Genomic DNA, 22,637 nt, shown 5'->3' on the forward strand with positions numbered 1-22,637 from the left:
TTGTTGATTCTACGAACCTTTTTCTACTTTTCTACTTTTAATTTATATTTGGGCCGTTGACACAAAGATCCGTAGTGTAAACGGCCCAATTTAATGAATTAGATAAAAAATATGGAAAAAGGGTCGTTGTGTCAACGAACCCACTTGTAGTTCTATTCTTATATTCGGTATATGGGTCGTTGTGACAAAGAACCATTGGATTGAACTTTTAGTTTTCTTAGTAAATCGGGTCGTTGTCACAACGCTTCGTAGAGTAAAAGACCCTCTGTTATTTGTTATTTTTTCAGAAAGGGTCGTTGAGTCAACGATTAGTAGTGTAAAAGACCCAACACTACTATTGCAAATACAAAAATAGGGTCGTTGAGACAACGATTCGTAGAGTAAAAGAGCTGCCCCCTTCATTGCAGATGGTCTGACTTAAAGCATTTCAACTCTAATAACATCTGGTATATTGGACATTGGCGCTAGAAGAGTTAATTTTACATAATCATTTAAGGTTTTTATTATATGAGATCTATAATTATTACTGTAATATTTTTTGCAGGGATGCAGAACTACATGCAAGTCAGTCTTCTTCAATCAACCTAGGGCTTCCTATTCCACTGCCATGTCCTGTAACAACATCCTCCACCTCTCTGTTTTCAGAAACAGATCATGAAGGCACTTTTGCTGACGACTTAGAAGCTTTGTTTTCTTCTGCTGAAAATCAAGCAGACCACCTTGGAGACCTTTTAGGTACTTAATGGTATTTATAAATGTTCAATTCAATTCTTTTTATTGCATAAGGTACACAGAAGTACATCGCAATCGTCAATATAGTATAAATCTAAACTTAAATATAAAAGTGCTATCAACAAAATCACATTGAATAGTAGTCAAAAGAAAGAAATAAGTACACAAAAACAATTATTTAAATTAAAATTTAAAAGCCACTGTCAGAGAGGAATTCATTTACACTATAAAATTCCTTTACTATTAAGTATCTCCTCAGGTTTCTTTTAAAAATTGTCAGTTCACAAACCTCCTTCAAAGTTTGAGAGAGAGCATTATAAAAAATTACACCCGCGTGCATCACTCTAGTCTCGTGCAGGGACAATCGATGTGAGGGAGTACGAAGCAAAGTGCCGTGCCTCGTCGGGTAGGCATGAGTGCTTCCCACTGACGGAATCTGACACAGATGCTTCCTCACATACATGACAACTCTAAAAATGTAAAGGGATGTCATTGTTAGAATGTTGAGATTCCTAAATAAACCACGGCATGAATGAAGATTTGGGACCCTGCATATGATCCGTACAGCTCTCTTTTGGACCAAAAATGCATGTTCTGCAGGAGAGGCTCCACCCCAGACCTCAATCCCATACGCCAACAACGAAGCGAAACACCCGTGGTAAGCAGTCACCAACCCATCTCTGTCCATAAAAGTACTCAGAGTTCGTAATGCAAAACACACTTGACTCAGTTTACCACACAACCCAGATACATGAGAAGACCACTGCAATCTACTATCGATGGTTACACCCAGGAAACACGTAGATTTAGATGGTTCTAATGAAGTTTCATTTATGTTAATCAATAAATCAGAGTGTTGCTTATTTTTTGTTAGAAACTGAATAAATGTGGTTTTCTTAGCATTCAACATTAGGTTATTTTTCGAGAGCCAACTGTCAATATTTACGAGGGAAGAAGATGCTCGTAGGTCCACATCACTATCCGAGCCACCGAGAAGAACCGTAGCATCATCCGCGTAGAGTACCAAATTTGCGTCCCCCCTGCACACATGAATATCGTTAATGTAGAGGATAAAAAGTAATGGGCCTAGAATGGAACCCTGCGGCACCCCATACTTGTTCTCAATCAAACCTGATTTCGAAAACCCAACCTGAACGAACTGCTGCCTGTGAGTCAAATACGATTGTAGCCATGAAAGAGCTACGCCTCTAACTCCATAACCTTCCAGCTTAGAACACAATATGCTATGGTCTACACGATCGAACGCCTTTGAAAGGTCGCAAAAGATTCCTAAGGCTGCCTGGCGTTTTTCTAGGTGGTCAATAATTTGGTCAACAAGAGAAATCACTGCGTCAGCTGTTGAATGATTCTGTCTAAATCCAAACTGATTTGGGACCAGTACATTGTGGCGCTGTAAAAAGGCAGTCAAACGAGAACAAACGAGTCTCTCCAGCACCTTAGATAAAGTAGGCAAGAGAGACACCGGTCTGTAGTTGTCCGCACATTCCCGATCACCTTTCTTAAAAACTGGTACAACTTTAGCTATTTTGAAACAATTTGGGAAAACACCACCTGCAATTGATTCATTGAACAGAATACACATTTGATTTAGAAAACAACCGTAACATTGCTTCAACAACCAAGCGGACATTTCATCAACCCCCGAAGACTTTTTGGTTTTCATTGATATGATGCTTTTTTCTATCTCATCCGGTGTGATTGGCATAATAAAGAAAGATTGAGGGATAACTCTTCCACGTGAACATGCTCCACTATCCAAACGCAAGCCATCAATTGGTTGCACACCACAGAAGACTGAATTAAACATGCTAGCAACTTCCCCAGGTGAATCAACCACAACTCCTCCATTCAACAAAGCAATATTTTCATGCGGTTTCGTGTCTCTAGTTTCACGTTTGATAATTTCCCAAACTGTCTTTTGTTTGTTGTCGCTATCGGAAATTGCTCTAGATGTTAGTAAACGTTTACGGCAGTTTACAAGATTCCTCAGAATAGTACGACGCCGATTGAGCAGGCGTTTCAAATCCGGATCACCAAAATCCCTAACCAAAATTGATAGATCTCTGTTTTTGGACGCCATCTCCTTAATTTTGTAATCAAACTCAAAAGTTGCATTGTATTTTTGTTTAGGCCTCGACTCTTTAAACGGGAAGGAGACTGAAAAAGCTTTATTAATTAAATTCATGAATGCTTCAAACTTTGAATTCACATCCTTTAATGATGATAAAATGGACCAATCCGTTGAAGCCAGTATGGACTTGAAATTTTGAATCTGGTTCTTGGAGAACACTCGTTTTAAAATAGAGACCCTTTCTACCCTCAGACACTTGGTGAGATAAATAATTTGAGAATGATGATCGGACAATCCATTAAATGTCACCTCACATCGGATGTTACTTTGAACATCTGTAAAAACATTATCCAGAAGAGATGCACCGGTTGCAGTTAATCTTGTTGGTTGATTTAAAATTTCCCTCATGTTAAAGGAGAAAAATACTTGTCGTAATAATGTAACATGAGAATCGTTACTTGCTAAAAAGTTCAAGTTAAAGTCCCCACATATTATAGTTCGTTGATTTCGCCTTAATAGGCCAGTCAACAGCTGCTCCATTTTTAGCAAAAAATCGTTTTTGTTTTTACAAGGTGGACGATAGACACAAACCAAATTAATTACTGAAGTGTCCAAGAAAGACTGATCACCAACTTTAAACTCTAATTTTACAATTGCGCATTCAAAGCAATCTTCATTTGAAAATTCAATTTCCAGCTCGGCTAGCCGTGTTACAGAGAAATCAAATATTGACTCATTGTGTCTAAAGATGGCCACCCCACCGCCAGCGGAATTTTTCCGACAGAAAGATGTTACACATGAATACTGTGGGATTACCACCAACTCCCCATCGCCCAACCAGTGTTCTGTGAGGCAGATTATATCAGGGGCCCGAGCCCACGACAAGCAGAGCTCCGAAACCTTGTGTCTAACGCTCCTTATATTTTGATGGTATATGCTGAATTCATCCCCATTTCTGCTACCAGCTGTTTCTACTAAGGTAGAAAAATTATCAAACTCCTCTAATTTCGATGAATTCCCCTCTGGCCAGTTTTCACTAAAAAATCTGAATCATCATTTACGGATAAAGGCAAATGCGGAAGGAAAAAACTATTCAAGTCCGATAACTTAAGTCCATCCTTGATCATTAATGTCGGAAGCGCTGCTGGATCCCCGGTCGATGATGCTGTCGGTCTGCCCTCCACCGGTGCACGGCCGCAGTCTCCAGTTGCCACAGGATGTGTTGCCGTCACGTCTACGTTCTGGCACCTCTCACCGTTCAGCTCAGTTGCAGAGATTTGCTGTGTTTCTGGAGCCAGCTGCAATGTGTTCTCTGTCGAAGATGAAGCGATCTCATGGGTAGGAACGCAGTCTTGACGATTCACATTTTTCAAGGACTTCAGCATTTCTCCGCATAGTATGTTTTTGCCAAGGCCATTCAGGTGTTGGCCATGCCGGGTGAATAATTTTCTACTGAAAGTACTAACGTCCACAATAGGTACCCTTTCTTGTTTTAATATGTTTAAATTTTCGTTAATTCTTTTAATTTCTCTATTAATTAGTCCGTTAGGAGGGAGATCATGTCGGTGAAATAAATTTACCACTACAAAATTTGTATGTCTATTCGTCTTAACAAACTGAGTGAGTTGTTCCACCACGGAGTTCCCCGGCGACCTGCTATCCTCGTTAATGGTGCTGACATCATTAGAACCCGCCATTATGAAAACAGCATCCTTATCTCCACGCGTTGATGCCAACTCTTCACAGTTTTTTAGTACGTAATGAAGAGGAGCGCCAGCGTTTGCACAAACAAACACACCCGAATGTCTGTTCAGATGTTTACACAATTTGTCTGTCAAATTTTTTGCATGGCTATCTCCATATACATCTACAAGTTCAATAGGATTTTTCTCCGTTGAACTGTATGACCTGGACTCGTGTCTTATTGGACCACTACCGAGACCGACTGATCTTTGTATTGTGTTTTTACGAGAATAGTTCTTTCCTTTTCTTGTTCCCCTCTGTAAGTTTGATGGGAATAGCTCACTCTCTTCTTCCTCGGACAAAACTGTAAATCTGTTATTAATTTCCAAAAACTCAGGATATTGTGAATTTTCCTTAGCTGCTAGAACTCCTTCCTCCATTGTTCGGATAGTGGAAATCATTTTTTCTGCTTCCTCTTGTAGTATTTTGCATTGAACACAATTCTCTTCGTTTTCTGTCTGTAGTGATTTATCTGAGGATTTAATTTCTGTTTGGATGGACGAGTCACATGTAAAGACATTAGTCTTCGCCAATGCTTGAACATTCACAACTCTGTGCCTGTTTAACTCAACTTTCGCTTCTTCAAGCTGTCTAGTCAACTCCTGTATTTTATCCACCAAACCAGCTTGTCTACTAGTTAGTTCACTAATCCGACCCACTAACTCATCCTTAGTTTTCAGATGCATGTCTTCAGTCTGGCACTCGACGCTGTACTTCTTTTTAGCACATATTAATTGCGATATTAGTGGGGAGGATGGCAGGGCACTATATTGACTGGCATCTGTCGTTAAGATATTACCAGGAGATGTTATTGACGGGCTAGGTGACAAAGTCCTCATCGTAACCGGGTGATCGCCAGAATGTTTCTCGTTGCAGATAGCTATTAGTGTTGTTTTTGTTGAATCCGTTCTCAACGATGCTCCACAGGTACGGCCAAGACAACTCCAGTTTATATCACCATTAGCATATTCTCTCCTTTCCCTATATTTATGATTCTTAAAAACAATACAATCTTTACCACTTTTTGTTTGTTCAAGAGTAAAGTCCATGTTACGTACTATGCTCACTGTAATCGATTAATAATAGGGATTATCTACACACGCTCCAAAAGTTACAATATGTGAACCTTCAACTTATCTGAAGACTTCCTCAACATAGTTATGTAGTGCAGGGATAGTATCTTCTAGATTGCAGGCGAATCAATCTGACTGTGCGTGGGTTCCAATTATCTTTACTTAATAGTTAGTTCCGCCGCGGCGATCATAGATAGCGGAGAGCCGTTCACTCCAGATACGATGATATCAGAGCGCGTGCGCCAATCTCAATGAGTGGCAACAGGACCTCGTGTACGATTTCCAATTATTAAAACGACCTTTAGAGGTTATCTCATTAATATTGTACGATGATATTATGTACTTACGGTGAAGGATAGTTTAAGCGATTGCACTATTTCACGCACGATACGATAACGACCGTTCAGAGTTCCGTTTATAGACGATTATATTTAAAAACTGGATAAAAATATTAAATTTGTCAAGACTCAATTATAACTCAGCTGGTTACCCCCCAGCTGGTTCAGTGTACATATTACTTTTTGAATGTTTTATTGCCGATTGCAATTAGTTTTATGTGTCTGTGTAGAGTTAAAACACCAATTACATGTGACACTGTACATGCTCAGAGGGTTAATATAAATATGTTCTTGAGACGTTATTTATGAAATCAAGTTTTGAACACATTTACAGTCTGGATATTATGTTCAGTATTGCAATGCTTCAGCAGCACTAATTATCATTAATGATACAAGAATCATAAACAAATCTGTAAAAATAAAAGATAATTGAAATAATAAATACAATTACTTACAGTTTCATGTTGAAATGTTGTAAACCGTTTTAATAAGAAAAAAAATTGTGTTTACATTTTTCATATTTAGCACAGAATAGCACTTCAGCCTTTTGCTGATTCCACAACACTCCTTAACCCATTGCGGATCGTATTGTTTTGGCGTGCGGGCATGAATTTATTTACGGTCAGTGGCCTAACGAACAGCAATGGTGTGCTACATCGTATCGCTCGCTATTGTATACTCACTTCATATCTACGTTGAACTGGATTCCAGTTTATAAAAATATCTCCATCTATATTCATAAAAACAAAATAATTAAATACAATATATTGTTTATGAACTAGTGTGATGTTTTCATACAATAAAATAAAACAATAATTCAGAACAACTTACATCTTGCAACTTGTCGTTGCGACCGTTGCTGGCTAAGTATATTCCAAACAGTAATTGTTTATTTCAAATTATACGATAAAATGCGATACTAGTAACCAATATAATAACAGCTGAGGAAAACAACTAATCAGGAGCGCTAAAAAGCAGAGAGTAAACTCATATGAATGATTTTTTTTCAACTTCGACATACAACTGCAATCTTAGGATATTTATAAAACTTTTGAAAAAATCTGAACGTTAGACCGTTGTTAAACACTCCTAGATGACAAGTGAAGACTATCGCCCAATCTATCAGACATTAATAGAACTATTTGGAAGGAAACTTAAGGGCAGTCCGACTCCCATTTAAACTCAATGTTAACGATATGTCGCAATCACAAGTATTAGAGATAGACTTGTAAACTTTTTTTTATTTCAAAGATCAAGTCTTTGCCTAGTTCTTAACAAAGGGGTTTGGGCTTTTTAGTAATATTTATATTAACTATGATTTTTTTTACTTGTTATGTTATTTTTTTATTTTGTTTTACATAAAACTTTTTTTAATTCAGCCTATTTAAAAAATTTTTGAAACCTCTGTGTTAAGAACTAGGTTTAGGTTTTGATAAGCTGTAAAAACATTTTGGTGATGATATCTCTTACGATTGTGGAAATATCCGACATATTAGTTAAAAAAAACTTAGTTTATGGGAAACGGCCAAAAACTAACAGAAAGCATAATAAGAGTATTAACTTACATTTTAATAATGTCCAGCACTGTAGGAAGGGTTGTCTGGGTCTTCCTCCTGCTGAAATAAGTCCTCAATCTTCCTTTTAATCAAAGTTCTTGATTGCTGCACTTTTTTCAAACTCCAAAAGAGCTTTTTCAGCCTTGCGGATGCGCTCTTCATAGAGGCGTTTCATGGCTTTCGCCAGGTTTACCCCAGCACTAAGACCTAACTCTTTCATCATTTTCACTTTGGAGAAGTAACCATCATTATAAGAGGACAGCTTCATAAACCCTGAATTTCAATGTATCAATAGCTGCAAATGTTCTCTTTGGTAGACGGGCCCATATGACGTTGTTTAGCGACTCGGGGTTTTGAGACTTCCCCTTCAAGCACTTTTTTAGCAACTCAGGATCAGACAGGGCTTGGAAAATAGGCTTAATTTCTAGCATAATGGCTTCTGGAAGATGAAAGTGCTGTGAGTGGTCATAAGTTTCATTACTAAGTACACATTTGTTGTACTTACACCAATTATCTTCGGTTTTAGGGCAAAACTGGTGAGTAGGCTTTTCATTCGAGGACTGAATGTGGAAGTATGAAGCCCACACTGCTTGCTTCATACCATCCAGATTGTGAGGATTTCTCCTGATAGCCAATCTGTAAAACATTTGTATTTGTAATAGTTGCTGCTGTTAGCCTATTTTTACCAGACAAAAATTTGCCATCCGCTAATTTGACTTTCTTTTTTTCCGCTGTAAGTTTCCGCAGTCTCGTACCCATTCTATTTTGTACGTGGCCAATGCATTCTAGCTTGCTAATTGCCACATCTTGACCATAAGGATGGGAGTCACATACAGATTTGTTGCCATTTGTATCACTGTCACCTAAATACTCAGTGTTGCGAACGTTGTACTGAGGAAGCAATCTTTCAAATAGCTTTATTGTCCCTTCTACCTCCATCCCACCACTTGTTGCTTGGTAGTTAGCCTTACATTCTACAGTGTGCTCATTCTCATGTCTATTAGGGCACTGGCAGTACTTGGACATAGAGTATATATCAACCACCTTGCCTGTATCAACCGATGTCATTGAAAACAATGCCATTCATCGACGTGTGTCCTCTCTTTTGCCAAGAGCCATCTATAGCGACACACAGATCCCTAACGTGTTCATTTATTTCAACAGCCTCTTCAACTGCAGTTCTTCAGCTTTTTGTGATAGCAACTGCTCATGTTTCTTTATTTTTGTTGGCGGAGCAGGTAAGTTCATAATACCGCAAAGCGACTGGGCCGCAGTATACCCTTTACCAATCACTCTGAGGCCATATACTAACCTCAAATTTAGGTCAAAGTACGTTTGAGCTTTGCCATCATCACTAGTAGTAGTAATTTTGTCAAGGTCATATTTTACATCACATTGTTCACATGAAAAAACAAATTCAGAAGCTAGGCCTACCGCAGTCTTCTTACTAAAGCTAAGCGTTCCGTGACAAGATTTACAGACTGCAACCTCATCTAGAGGACTTTTTAGTTGAGCCAAGTCAACTATTATATTCTAGGCTATCATTTGTGCTGTATTTACCTAAGTTGGGCTGTAGCTTGGATTTAGAGGTAGAAGACTTCGATTCTGTGGTGACTGGATCAGTTACTTCAGTAGGCCTAGGCCTAGGCTTAGGCTTACCAACATTCTTCCTGACTTTGAAAGCCGAATAGCTTTCTTTTGGTTACCCATAACTAATACAAAATAAAACAGTAATATTCACTAAACCAATTCACAAATAAACAATGTGCACTAACACAAAATGTAAAAATAACTCAAACTAGGTAACTCAGATTACTGTATTATTCACTTTCATCACAAGTGACAACAAGCAGAAGCATAACCACAAAAGTAAACACTAGTTAGTAAACAGACAGTGTTGCCAGCTGTATAAAGCATAAACATATTCTGCAGGGACTTTGTTATTATAAGAAGTTCCTGTGACAAAAAGTCGTAAGAGCTGGCAAAATCCACGCTGAGATATCGTGCAGTATTTGTTTTAAAATATTTTTAAGTTGGGTTATAAATTTATTAGTACCATGTGTTATACATCATTGGATTTAGAAACTTTCAAAGAATAATAATCAACAAAAAAAACAAAAATCGAAAAAAAATTCAAGTTAGACTGTCCTTAAAAGCAGACCACTTTTGCGACCTGAGCTCATCATCGTTAGGCCCGGCCGCTGCGTGACGAGCACAGCTCGTCAGTGATCTGCAATGGTTTAAGTCTTTTTCCTCAGTATCTAAAAATAATTTATCTTTGTGTATAATTTCAAAAGTGTCAACATTGAAAAAAAAAAAAGACCTACTGTGATATTACGATTACAGATGTTGGTGCGGAGGCTGGTGTGTGCGGGTTACGCAACTTGGGCAACACATGTTTCATGAGTACAGGAGTCCAGTGCCTGATGGCCACTCCGGCACTGGTTCACTGCTTGCTGCACCAGCCGACACCTGCCAAGGACACACTCACCTCACACCTGTCTGTCCTCACACACAAGATGTGGAGTGGTCAGTACTCGGCTGTGCAGCCCTCCGACTTCAAGGAGACCTTGGGTGCTCACTACCCTCAGTTCAAGGATTTCCGACAGGTCCGTTCATTTTTATTTTTACTGAATTTTAACCTTTAGTATGTCATTGACTTGAATCCCCGCAAATTCTATACTTGACCTCCACATGATTGATTTAACAACCATGCTGTGATGGGTGTTTTGTTTAATAACAGAATAGTTTCTGTTATTAATTGGTTGTCAAGTCATTATTCATTGTTCAAAATAAGATATTTTGAACAAAAATTAAAAATCTATTTAGTTACAAATCACCCATAATTGACCACAGGCAAAAAATCAGTAAAAGAATAACAGAATGTTAGACATTTGACATTATATTATGGCAAATATCTTTCATACTGTTACTCTTTCTAATTATCCACTGCCAATAAAACTTTAAACAAAGAAAAACCAACGGTATTGTGATTTTGTTGTTGTTATTGTTGCAGCATGACTGCCAGGAATTTCTCGCTCTTTTGCTGGATGGACTTCATGAACAAATGAACAGTTCTTCATTACAAAATAAACTTCAGGACATGTTGGAATCGGTAACAATATTACAATTCATTAGATTTTACTACTTATATCTAACTATAGTTAATAATAATTTTTCCAAGCTTCAGTAAAAAAACTAGGATAACATATTTAAAAAATTAAATTCTGGTTCCTGCAACATAATGCTTTTCCCAGAACATTACTAAGCTTATAATTATTCTGTCCATAACTGCAGTTATAAACTTAATTAAATGATTATTTTCATTACAGGATTGTGACATGGAAAATACCTCAAAAATGTTGTTAAAATCACTTCCTAACGGCATGTGTAAAAACCTTTCTCCAACTCATAATAATTTGAAAGAAACCATTGATAGCATGAAAACCAAAACTCCCGATAAAAATGAATCCTTATCATGTACTCCGAAACTGGATAAAAAAATAAACAATTGTGAAGTAAATGAAATTGAAACACCAGAAACAAGTTATAAGCTGCCGCTTATAGTAAATAAATATGAGAGTGAAGAAGCTTCCGGATCTACAAATAGACATGACCAGATGTACTCTTTACGTAACGTAACAAAAGACTCATTACCGGCAAATATTCTGAACAATTGCTCTCCAAGACTCAGTGGATTTGAAGACATTATCAAAGATGCGAAAACCTCCAACGTGAATGTACTTGTCACAGAACAAGAAGCTAATAACGAGATAAGATTTGATTCTGACAAATTTCCGAGAAGTGAGAATGTTCGACGGCGAGAAACCTTTAACTTCAATTCGTTTCACCTTTACGAGAACAACATGACGAGTGGCAAGAGAGGGAAGAGCACAGTTACACACTACAAGAGCACTGTTGATTTTAGGGAAGGGCTCGATTTGAAAAGGTTGAAAGTGCAGCGCAACGAGTCTCAAGACGAAGGGGATGGCGACACCATTATGGATTGTGATTGGAGAGAAAAACCATCGTATGGAGGACGAGCGCAAACACAGAGTCAGTAGCAAGAATCTGGACAAAAAATTATAGGTATTAACTTATAACAAAGAACATTACTTACAATATATTTTGATTAGTATGATTACCGCAGCAGGCATTAATATATATATATATATCACTTGTATTTCTCTCATTTTGCTTAATTAATTTGGAAATTATTTGTAAATCAGCTGTAAGCTATCAAGTTTATATTAGTAATTGACTAAAGCTAAAAATAACAAATTTTTCCTAAACTTTGTCATTTTTTGCTTGAGTAAACATCTCAAATTATGTAAGTGTTTTGTTATTGGTCAACTCTTTAACTGCTGGATTTTTCTGTGGTTCAGAATCAGTTGCTGTGTTATGTTTTTAAGTAGTAAGAAGTATATACTGCTCTCTTTTAAATAGAGATGTACTTGTTTTCTTATGATAATAGAGGACCTATTACAGGATCAGTTGTTCTGTATTATCCATTGTACCTTTCTGTCGGCAGGATGGAGTGTGAACGGAGGCGCAGAGATGGCCCAGGACCCAGCAGTACCAGCTCTGTGGCTCAGTCCGTGCGTACCGAAGTAGACCTGGAGGCTGAGGTACACTGGCAGAAACACCTAGCTGCACATCAGAGTGTCATAGTTGACACTTTCCAAGGCCAGTTCAAGAGCACGGTAAGTTCATCTGGTCTGGTAATGAATCATTCTTAGTATATTTAATCTTAACAGAAAACTCTCATCAGGAGCATAACTACTTTTTTATGCAGTAACCATCACACGCCTAGTGGGGAGTGTCATGGAATTCTTAGATACAAGCCTTGGTCAGTACACAGAACATAATGCCGTAAACACACTTCAGAAGCTTTACTCAAAACAAATAGCGTTTGTTGATATAAGATCAATATTTAATTTTAAACAACCACCATTTTTTATATGATTAATGTTTTAAGAATCACTCTACAAACAAATAATTTAAAAAATTAAAATAGAGCTAGAGTTATTCTTAAACGGTTTTCAAATAAATGTGAGATTGCTACTTTATTATTGGGATATGCTTGCAAAGGAGTCGAGAATTTGTTTTTGATTATTGGAAACAGCTGGTGGATACATCATCAGCTGTCATCTTGGTGCATGTACGGCTGTGAAAAACCAACTAGGAGTAGCATGTTTGCATTTGGGTGATACTTAATTATGAAAAATGTTTTGTTCTCCATTTAACTTTATGTTTAAAATAACTACATGCTGATTTTGGAGAACCATCACCACCACTGAACTGCAAACTTAGTTAAGTGAAGAATGAAAGATGTGATTACATGTTATAAATTCTATTTGTGACTACAATAAAAGTACTTGATTCGATTTTATATGTGACCAACCATACAATTTTAAATTCTTGCTTAATACATTTTCTTATACAAATTTAAACATTTATATTTCTATTTAAATTTTATTTTCCAAATACGTAAATTTTAACAGTGAACATTAAAATTTATGCTGGTATTCTGACAGGGACATCTATTAAATAAACATTTTCATTGTGAAAATTAAAAATTTAATTTAATTTTAAATTAAATTTAAAAGTGAACTGATCTAAATTAGTTTATCAGACAATTAAAGATGTTTTAGATAACATATTTTATTCTAACAAAATGTTTATAGCCAGTCCAAACTTGCTGAAAGTTATTTTGTTAATGTATTTATTTAAATATTGGAAGTGTTAGTTTTGAACTATGGTAGTTTAAAAAGAATTTTATTCCAGAACATAAGTAAGTTTTATTTGTGATCTTCAATATATAATGCCCAACTAATTGATGGTGCAATCAATCAATCAATTCAAGATTTTCTAAATGTAAAACCTGATCTTCAACAGATAACAGACTCAATGTGGAGCCAGTATGTTTTAACCTCCTTGTCAACATCTTAAATATTGGTGTAATTTATCAGGTCAGGCATCCGCTGCAGAATGACAGAATGTAACTCACAAAGAAAAGACTGATAATATTAATCTGGAAATTTCATTGTGTCATATTGATTTACATGAAGATAAGATTTTATGCAAAGTGCTGAAATCAACATGGCACTTGTGGATAAATAATTAGCACTTTTTACTAAATTATTCTGTACTAAAAGTGAAAATAAATTTAGTGAAAATAATATAAACTTTATTCAATGTTACAAGCACAAAATGTTATCAGAGTATTATTTACATTGTACTTATTGTCTCATTAAACTGGAAATCCTACTACAAATAATTGTAAAAAAATGTATAATCATTTTCTATTTACCAATTCTAAAGGTATAGTATACAGTATAGTGTTTTATAATAAAAAATTAACTTTATTAAGTAGAAATGTAGTTAATAAACAGAAACCTTTAGTAAGTTGAACATTTCTTTTGTGCAGGTTGTTTGCTCAAAGTGTGACCACGTGTCTGTGACCTATGAGCCATTTATGTATCTCTCTGTACCTTTGCCTCATGCTATGGAACGGCAACTTTGTAAGTTTTATAGAACTAGTTAGTCATATTTATCATACATCTTTGTTAATTCTGTATTATTTTGTCTGTATACATGAATGTTTCAATGACTGATTTACCTATAGCTTAATGTAATTGAATAACTTTGTTATGTATTTTTATAAATTAAGTATTACTGTAGTATCATTCTTTCTTCAGTTTCTGTGTCACTGAGTCTGCTTGACAAACTTTTGTCCTTACATACCTTAATCCTTACTTTTAAGGTCCTGGTTGTACTAGCTGGAAACTTGGACAAGCTCAAAAAATGCTAGCTTGAAGTATACAGAATTGAGTGTTGCAATGCAGACCCCTAAACTAGTATAAACCACATTGTATTTTCGTCCTGTAGCAAATGTGTTGTGTCTTTTGTAGCAATGCTAGCAATTATCAAGCAATGTGTGTCACTGTTCAAGTCCTTGACACTTAAATAGTTAACTTATATAATTTTCATTATCACTTAGATATCTAAAAAAAATTGAATCATACAGAATTCCTTTTTTATGTAACACATTTAACTATTACTAATTTCTGTCTTGTTCCTTAGCTGTCACATTCGTAAGTGCAAAAGAAAGTGAGCCAGTGCAATATCTGCTTACTGTCAACAAGAGAGATACAGTCGGCAGCCTCAGGGAGCAGCTGCTGAACATCATCGGGAGACCTCTCTCATCGGTAGTGTTGGCAGAGGTCTTGGACTACCACATAGCAAAAGTTCTGGTAAGTATATTCATGAGGTGGACAGAGGAAACAACCTCATGAGTTAGAGAAGTGTATTTGTACACTAACTGTTTACAATAACTGCAGAAAACCATTGCCCAATTTTTTTTTTTAATTAAATGAATGTTTTCTTTTTTGTTGACCGGGAGCGCCCAACATGTCAGAGTTGAGAGGTGTCAGTTGTTTGTTGCTCCTGGTTTGTGTAAGCGTATCTTTAAAGTGGCTGTGCTTGCTTATGCATTGATGGATTTTGTTGGAAAAAGTGCAGTTGAAATTGTTAAAAAAATTACAAAATAGTTTGTATCTTATAAAATTCTCAAAACCTATGTAAAACAGCTGATGCCTATCAAAAGGCAAAATTGTTGCTATTCCGAGCTAGTGCAAGCCTACCTATAAAATTGTCAGTCTCGCTTTTGCAATGACGGATTTCGTTGAAACAAGTACTGATGGAATTGTAATTAAATTTTACAATTATATAATGTCTAGTACATTTTTCGTTACTATACTGGTTGATTTGTTATTTAACTAAAAAAAATGCCATTTTTAAATTTAAAGAAATAACACAATTATTTTTCCTCTTATTGTTTAATAAACCTGCGTGCCAAATTTGGTTTCTTTAGCTTCAGAGGAGCTCCGTCAAGTTTCAAGACATGTTTTCTATGATATTGTTTCCAAACATTTAAACTATCGAAAACTTTGCTCACGGTAGGTGCCATGAGTGTTGACGGGGGTGTACAAAAAAATGTTAATGCAGCGTCTTTTCTTGTACGTATGTTGTTGGGCACATAGAAACAAGTCCTTCCACAATTGCTCCCTCTTCTGAACTGAATACTTCCATGCAGACTGCGATCATGTCACAGCGTGAAAATTGGAACAGAATGAAATACATCAATTTTGTTTTTATACACCCTCGTACATACATATATTCAATGTTTCTAATCAATAATAACCAGAAGTTAATAGCTATTATAATATATAAATCTATATAATGATGAACCTTTGGTTATCAGTCCAACAGGTATTCCGTTAAGCCATCCCAGCTGGCCAATGAGATAGTCTAATCATTAAGGACACATTTTGATTTAGATTTTATTTAATAAAGAGCTACAAAATGTAATTTTTTTGAAACTGTAAAAAATAAAAATTGTTCTGCTACACTGTGAAATGGATTAATAATTAAAAAATTAAGCTAGACTGGGATAGTAATATATGTTTTGCTTTCAGGATGAGAATCACCTTGTGCGTTACATTAACAGCACTAATCGGAGCCTTTACGCGTTCGAGCTTGCGAACTTTTCTCATTTCTCAGGTGTGGAAACTGCTGAGTGTGATAAGGTATGTTGTTGTTTTCAGCAGAATAATTTTGGTATTTTTCTTAAAATTTCGTTGTAAAGTTTAATACGGTTTATGTATTGTGAAATACACATAGTTTATTATTAGAATACAGTTTAATATTTTCATTTATTATGCTTTAATTTTTTTTTAATGTACTTAAGAATTTATTAAGAGGTTTTTATCATAATAGGAATAATTTGATTTAAAGTTACTTTTTATCAGAATTATAAGAATAGATGATTTATGACATAGTTAACAAGTCTGACATCCGACAGGTGAAGGCGGGTGAGGACATGTCTGGTGATGCTTGTACCATTTGCCTGGAGGAGAAGGAATCCAACATGAGTCGTCACATCGGCTGTACATGTATACTATGTGACTCCTGTATTGTTGTAAGTTACATTCATTTCTTGTAGCAAACTGCTCATGAGTAGGTCTTCTCTTTATTTGTACTTTAAACCAAATTTTGATGTATGAGTTGAGAATATCATCGGTTTTTTATATTGAACTCCTTTATATAAACCCTTTTAAGTCCTTTGTTGGAGCTGTTTTATCATGACTGTTTCACTGTTTGTTCTTGCAAACAGTTGTTGTATTTGCATGTCTCTATGTAGTTAATGAATATCCCAATAGATGGCTGGGAGTTTGTTTGGATTTAAAAAAATATATTACATCGGCTGTTTGTGTTTTATTTGTAATTGAACATACTGATGTTGGCTTGCAATGACTTTTCACAACTGAAACATGCCACTAGCTAGGTAAGCCTCATTTTATGATGCAAAATATTTAAATAGTCAACAAGATACAAGATAGTGCTGTCTGTATAGCTTAAGCGGTGTCAGAGACTCGTGTCCTGATGTACCATTAAATTACGTTAGGATATATGTTCACGTCTTTTAAAAGACAATACTTAAGCTATGCTCTAACAATAGGAAATGGTGTTAAGGAGTAGAAGTGAGAAATATCATGTTTTTGTAAAACATGTAAACCGGATTTTATGCCAGAATTTTTTTTAGTACCTTACTGAAAAAAGTTAGTAGATATTTTGTTTATTGTTCTTAAAAATTGTATTTAACATAAAACTGTAATAGTATATCCAATTATAACAAACAAAACTTAATTTTTTCAAATTTTTTCAGATGCAATATATTGGTAGTACAGTTTATTGTGAAAAAATATGTATATTTTTGTCTCAATAATAACTGAGCAATCAAAATTATATAAGTCCTACATTCCTTTTTCGTAGTAAAAAAATAACTGTTATAAAAAAGTATTATATGTAAATTAAAATTGGTTTTTTTTTATATAGGGTGCATTTGAAAATTTTATTCAGACCAAATGGTATGGAACATAAATGAAACTATGGGTTTTATAAATCAGATACCTAAACAGGCTTAATACCAAACGACAGTAATGGGTCTGTAGAAACGTCATTCAACTTCAACAGTTGGCAGTGTTGCCAATCCATAACATTAAATGTAGTTATTGTGTATCAATTGATCAGGACATTTCAACTATTCTGTTAAATTTTGTACATGTGATTGCGTTATAAATCACTTTTTAAAATGAAAATACGTCTTCAATGTGTCTCTGGATGCTACAACTTGTAATCGTACATAGGCTGGTTTTTATAAAATCACTGGTTTAGGCCATTATAATTCTGTTTGAATTAAAAAGAAAAAAAAATGTAACACAAGGAGATAACCTGAGTACAAGTATAGGTAAATACAGATATAGATTTGAAATAATGGTTTTGGTACGTGTTACAGCGCTCCAGCCAACACTATGGTGAGGAGACTCTCAAGTGTCCTGTGTGTCGAAAGGAGCTGACAAAAGGAGATAACCTGATTACTGTCGGTCTCACTCCAGATACCAAACCTCCAGTCAGGTAACAAAATATCTGTGACACTTATGGTACTGTAGAATGAGCTACAGATAGCATGTCAGATAGTGAAAGCTCATTTGAAATTAATATACATATATTTAACTGTTCTTGTTAGGACGTTACTCTATTTTACCTTTCGCACTTGAAAGGTAACTGTCAATGGCCACTCCCCCACTCCTTGACTACTTGTGTTAATTACCTTTGGAATTATCCTCTCTGGTTGGTTGGCCACTGAGAGTGGCTACTTCCCACTCCTTGACTACATTTGTCAGTTGCCTTTGGAATTATCCTCTCTGGTTGGTTGGCCACTGAGAGTGGCTACTTCCCACTCCTTAACTACATTTGTCAGTTGCCTTTGGAATTATCCTCTCTGGTTGGTTGGCCACTGAGAGTGGCTACTTCCCACTCCTTGACTACATTTGTCAGTTGCCTTTGGAATTATCCTCTCTGGTTGGTTGGCCACTGAGAGTGGCTACTTCCCACTCCTTGACTACATTTGTCAGTTGCCTTTGGAATTATCCTCTCTGGTTGGTTGGCCACTGAGAGTGGCTACTTCCCACTCCTTGACTACATTTGTCAGTTGCCTTTGGAATTATCCTCTCTGGTTGGTTGGCCACTGAGAGTGGCTACTTCCCACTCCTTGACTACATTTGTCAGTTGCCTTTGGAATTATCCTCTCTGGTTGGTTGGCCACTGAGAGTGGCTACTTCCCACTCCTTAACTACATGTGTCAGTTGCCTTTGGAATTATCCTCTCTGGGTGGATGGCCAATGAGAGTGACTACTTCCCATTCCTTGACTACATGTGTCAGTTGCCTTTGGAATTGTTCTCTCTGGTCGACTGACTTAGTTCAATAGCTTCTCAGTGGACTACAGCACTTTGCAGAACAAATAATCCAATAGTAAAGTTGATTCACAAAGACTATGAAAAATATCCATACATGCTCAGAGGACTTTTAATATAAAAATATTTACGAATTATCATACAAATCACCTTTGCCACTTACAGTCCTACTCTAGTGCAAAGTGTTAAGAACGAAAGAGGTTAAAGTTAAGTTGTGTAAAATTAATTTTATGATAATTAGTGGTGAATGTACCTTTGGTGTTTGAGGATCACGTACGTCTTGACATGAACACAAACTTGCCCAAGGGATTGAGGCACAATTGCACATTATTTGAGTGTCTGTGAATGTCGAGCTGCGGAAGCTCAAAACAACAATCCCTGGGTTACTGGACACTCACTCTTTTTAGTGACGACGCTCAGCATATCGGTATACAATGGCACCTTATGCCCGATAGGGTACACATCATCGTGAACATGTTAAATGAAAATTTGTAATCTAAAGTAATAATTTCTGAACTAAAATGAAATGAAATATCAGAATAGTAAATATTTTTTAAATTTAAACAAACTGTTGGGAGCTTGTTAGGTGTTTTGAAAATCGCTGCTCTTTTAAGTTTTAAGTTTTTTAACACAAATACTTTAATATAATTGGATATTTTGAAATAGTCAATTTTAAAATATTGTTTCGCTTTAAATGTAATTTTATTCAGTTACTTGAATTTTGTTATTTAAAGAAATATATCAGTGTTATCAACATAATTTAGTAGCTAATCTTACAAATTTAATGATGGAAGTACAGTGCAATATTTTTAGCAGTAAAATCAACACATCAAAAACTTGTTTTTAGTTAATAAATCTGAATTATGTTTCTTACCTTTAAATGTTAAATTTATGAGATTATATATTTAATATCTGGAACGTAAATGCCTTAAAATATTTTTCTTTTTTTAGGGACAGTCGGAAAAATGCTTTATGCACACAGGTGGACCTCTCTAGTGTGTTGCTCCTCTAGGCGGCAGGATGGTAACCACTAAAAAACCTCCTGTACTTTAGGATCTAACCTGGGATTGTTTGTCACATTACTTCAGCAGCTTAAGTGAAAATTTGGCTTACGCCCATTAGAGCTCTCTCTCCATTTCTAAGCATATGATCATTTGGTCTAGTCCGCTTCTCAGTCTAGATCAGTCATCTTTAATCGGAGGACACCTTGGACAAATTGTGAAATGTAATTCCAGTTGTTCTTACCCTCCATTACCTTTATACATAGTGTCCACCAAGAATGTACCAAGTGGAAAAGTGAAAGAAATCATAGTTAAATTATTTCTAAGGAATTATCAACAGTAAATGAATGAGTTCTCATTTAAGTATTTTTCTGTTTGACTAAAGGGACTCCTTCAAATTTCCTACGAGTTGACTAACTAGTCTTAAGATGACACACCATGAAGGGTGGGTCTTCACAAGTTAATTTATATTATAGCCATTCAGAATGTGGTTGAAAAATCATGAAATACGCATAATTATGATAAGTTGTGATGACTCTTACTAATATACAGGATGCTGAACGTGTCCCTCGTGTTCCGGTTGGATACTGTCGGAGACGGGAACAACAACATGAGAACGATCCAGTTGTTTGGTCACCCTCGGCTGCTCAGACTGCCAAACCGTTTGCAGTGCCAACAGTTACATGAGGCAGTGGCGTCTGTCACACCCTACTCTCAGCCCTATAAAATCCTTCTCGTTGACGGCCAAGTAAGTCCTAAAGAAATTGTGAATTAGACAGTAGACAATATCCTTATTTGTGCATTCTTTAAGAATTACAATGGCGTCAAAATGTTATGGAATTGAGTCAAGAAAAGTACAGGTCAGAATTCAGCAAGATGTTCAAGCCTCCAATTCCCATTGAGTTCTTCAGTTTGTGAATTCATCAGTGGCGTAAAATGGATACTTCACCGACCACTTCTCCAGCTCCCTCTTGAAAGCGTAGCTCTCTTCCTTTAGTTTGATTTTTTCAGGCAGGATGTTGAATAGCTTAGCTCCGATGTAAGATGACTTTTCCGAGTGCAATGCCCATACTGTGTGCTGGTAAATTAAAGTTTGCATCCCAGCGTGTGTTATATGTATGCAGGTCTCTGCCTCATGTCAATTTGTTGCAACGTACATACACTATCATTCGTATTATATAGAGAGACACTACAGTTATGATATTGAGCTCAATAAAGGCTCTTCATCAAGTATCTTAGGGCTGTAAGTCTGTCAACTGGGATACACTTTTTCAGAAGAACAAGTGGTCTCTGTATATTTGCCATGCTTGAACTGCCCCATTCTGAAACTGCTCTCATAGCTAAGATAGCAGTTGTTGCTGTATTTTTTATGTGTAAATGTGTATTTTTGCTTAGTTTACAGAGTTTCAAGTGAATATAAATGTTAGATTTGAGACAGCTATGTTTGTGACAATCACCATATGAAGTTCACAGGTTCACACTGCGATCACAGTTGATTTCTTGACGTATTTTGTTTGGCTTTTAGCCTCATTGTCTATAACCATCTTCATTCAACAAATTTTAATACTGTAGTTCTATACTGAGTGAGACCTAATACTTGTTACTCTGAGTCTGGTGCTGCGCTGTAAGGCGTTTGTCGCAGTCAACAAGTTAAACTGGTTTCTCCATTTACAGCAAACTCCACAGCAGCCGAATATATAGTTTTAATTGTGTATAATAGCTACGAAGTTACCACATCTAGAAGTTAAGTTCACTTAGATTTTTATGTTTTGCTCAGATGATAGAGACTTGTCACAATAAATAAAGGTAATCACATGTCCAGCCAATTCCAAAATTACACACAATACAAGATGTTGTAAAAACTTGCTGATCAGAATGACACCAATACAGGGCCACCACTGCTCCCGCTGCATGTTCAACGCCCACTGCCGCGGCTGTCCTGTGGCTCCGGAGGGTTCCTTGGTGCTGCGCGCAGGAGACTCCCTGGCGGCCATGTTTGTGGAACCTGTCCCCGAGCTGTCGGTCATCCAACACTCCACTATGCTGCGATCTGCCATCAACAACCCACTCTCACTCTACGACTGTATCCAGGCCTTCAGTCAGAGGTGACGTTACCACTCCAACATCTTCATACGAGATGAATGAGTGTGGATGCCTGTGTAGTGTTGTTGCTATTTGCAGTTGATTTGTCGTTAAAAAGAGTCGTTGACCAATAAACCAATGATCAGGAAAACTGCAGTACCTACAATTTAATGTAAGCTCGGAACCACAGCAATATCACTTAACATTTCATTAAGCTTTGAGTCTCAAAATATTCTAGCCTGAATTAATACTCCCCAACAACATAAGGCATTATATTTTCCTATTCATGTACAAATTAACTAAACCCATATCCACTGGATCTAGAGAATGGTTAGATCTTATAGTCTCTGAAATGCTTATTTTTGTCTCATTATAAAAGTGTCTTAATCTTGTTCTTTCATTTCTAGTTTGGTTTTTTTAACCAATAACAAGTATACCAAAGTAGAATCTGTATGGATAAATTGTTGAAAATTATATTTTATTGGTGGATATTTTATTGAAATTATAATGGGAAAAGAAGTAATTTATTTGTCATAAATTATATGTCATTCAGTTTTTGAACTTTTTAGGTAAAGATTATATATATGTATATATATATATATATATATATATATAATATATATATATATGTATGTATATATATAATATATATGTATTATATATATATATAATATATATGTATTATATATATATATATATAT

At 36.0% G+C, this 22,637-nt stretch overlaps 1 protein-coding gene across 1 annotated transcript in view; it reads left to right on the forward strand.

Annotated features, from left to right (window-relative positions):
* LOC124371109 overlaps positions 1-22,637 on the forward strand; it is a gene marked incomplete at its 3' end in the record, with an annotated part of 59,429 nt that overhangs the window by 28,673 nt on the left and 8,119 nt on the right. The window contains exons 3-14 of the mRNA XM_046829422.1: positions 545-735; positions 9,881-10,143; positions 10,551-10,649; positions 10,867-11,590; positions 12,023-12,237; positions 13,965-14,058; positions 14,621-14,790; positions 16,015-16,125; positions 16,401-16,517; positions 17,895-18,013; positions 20,407-20,602; positions 21,745-21,959. Coding sequence (XP_046685378.1) covers positions 545-735; positions 9,881-10,143; positions 10,551-10,649; positions 10,867-11,590; positions 12,023-12,237; positions 13,965-14,058; positions 14,621-14,790; positions 16,015-16,125; positions 16,401-16,517; positions 17,895-18,013; positions 20,407-20,602; positions 21,745-21,959 — 2,514 coding nt within the window. The remainder of the gene's footprint in view (positions 1-544; positions 736-9,880; positions 10,144-10,550; positions 10,650-10,866; positions 11,591-12,022; positions 12,238-13,964; positions 14,059-14,620; positions 14,791-16,014; positions 16,126-16,400; positions 16,518-17,894; positions 18,014-20,406; positions 20,603-21,744; positions 21,960-22,637) is intronic.

This window comes from Homalodisca vitripennis, unplaced genomic scaffold (genome assembly GCF_021130785.1).
Source record: "Homalodisca vitripennis isolate AUS2020 unplaced genomic scaffold, UT_GWSS_2.1 ScUCBcl_942;HRSCAF=3924, whole genome shotgun sequence".
Lineage (NCBI taxonomy): Eukaryota > Metazoa > Arthropoda > Insecta > Hemiptera > Cicadellidae > Homalodisca > Homalodisca vitripennis.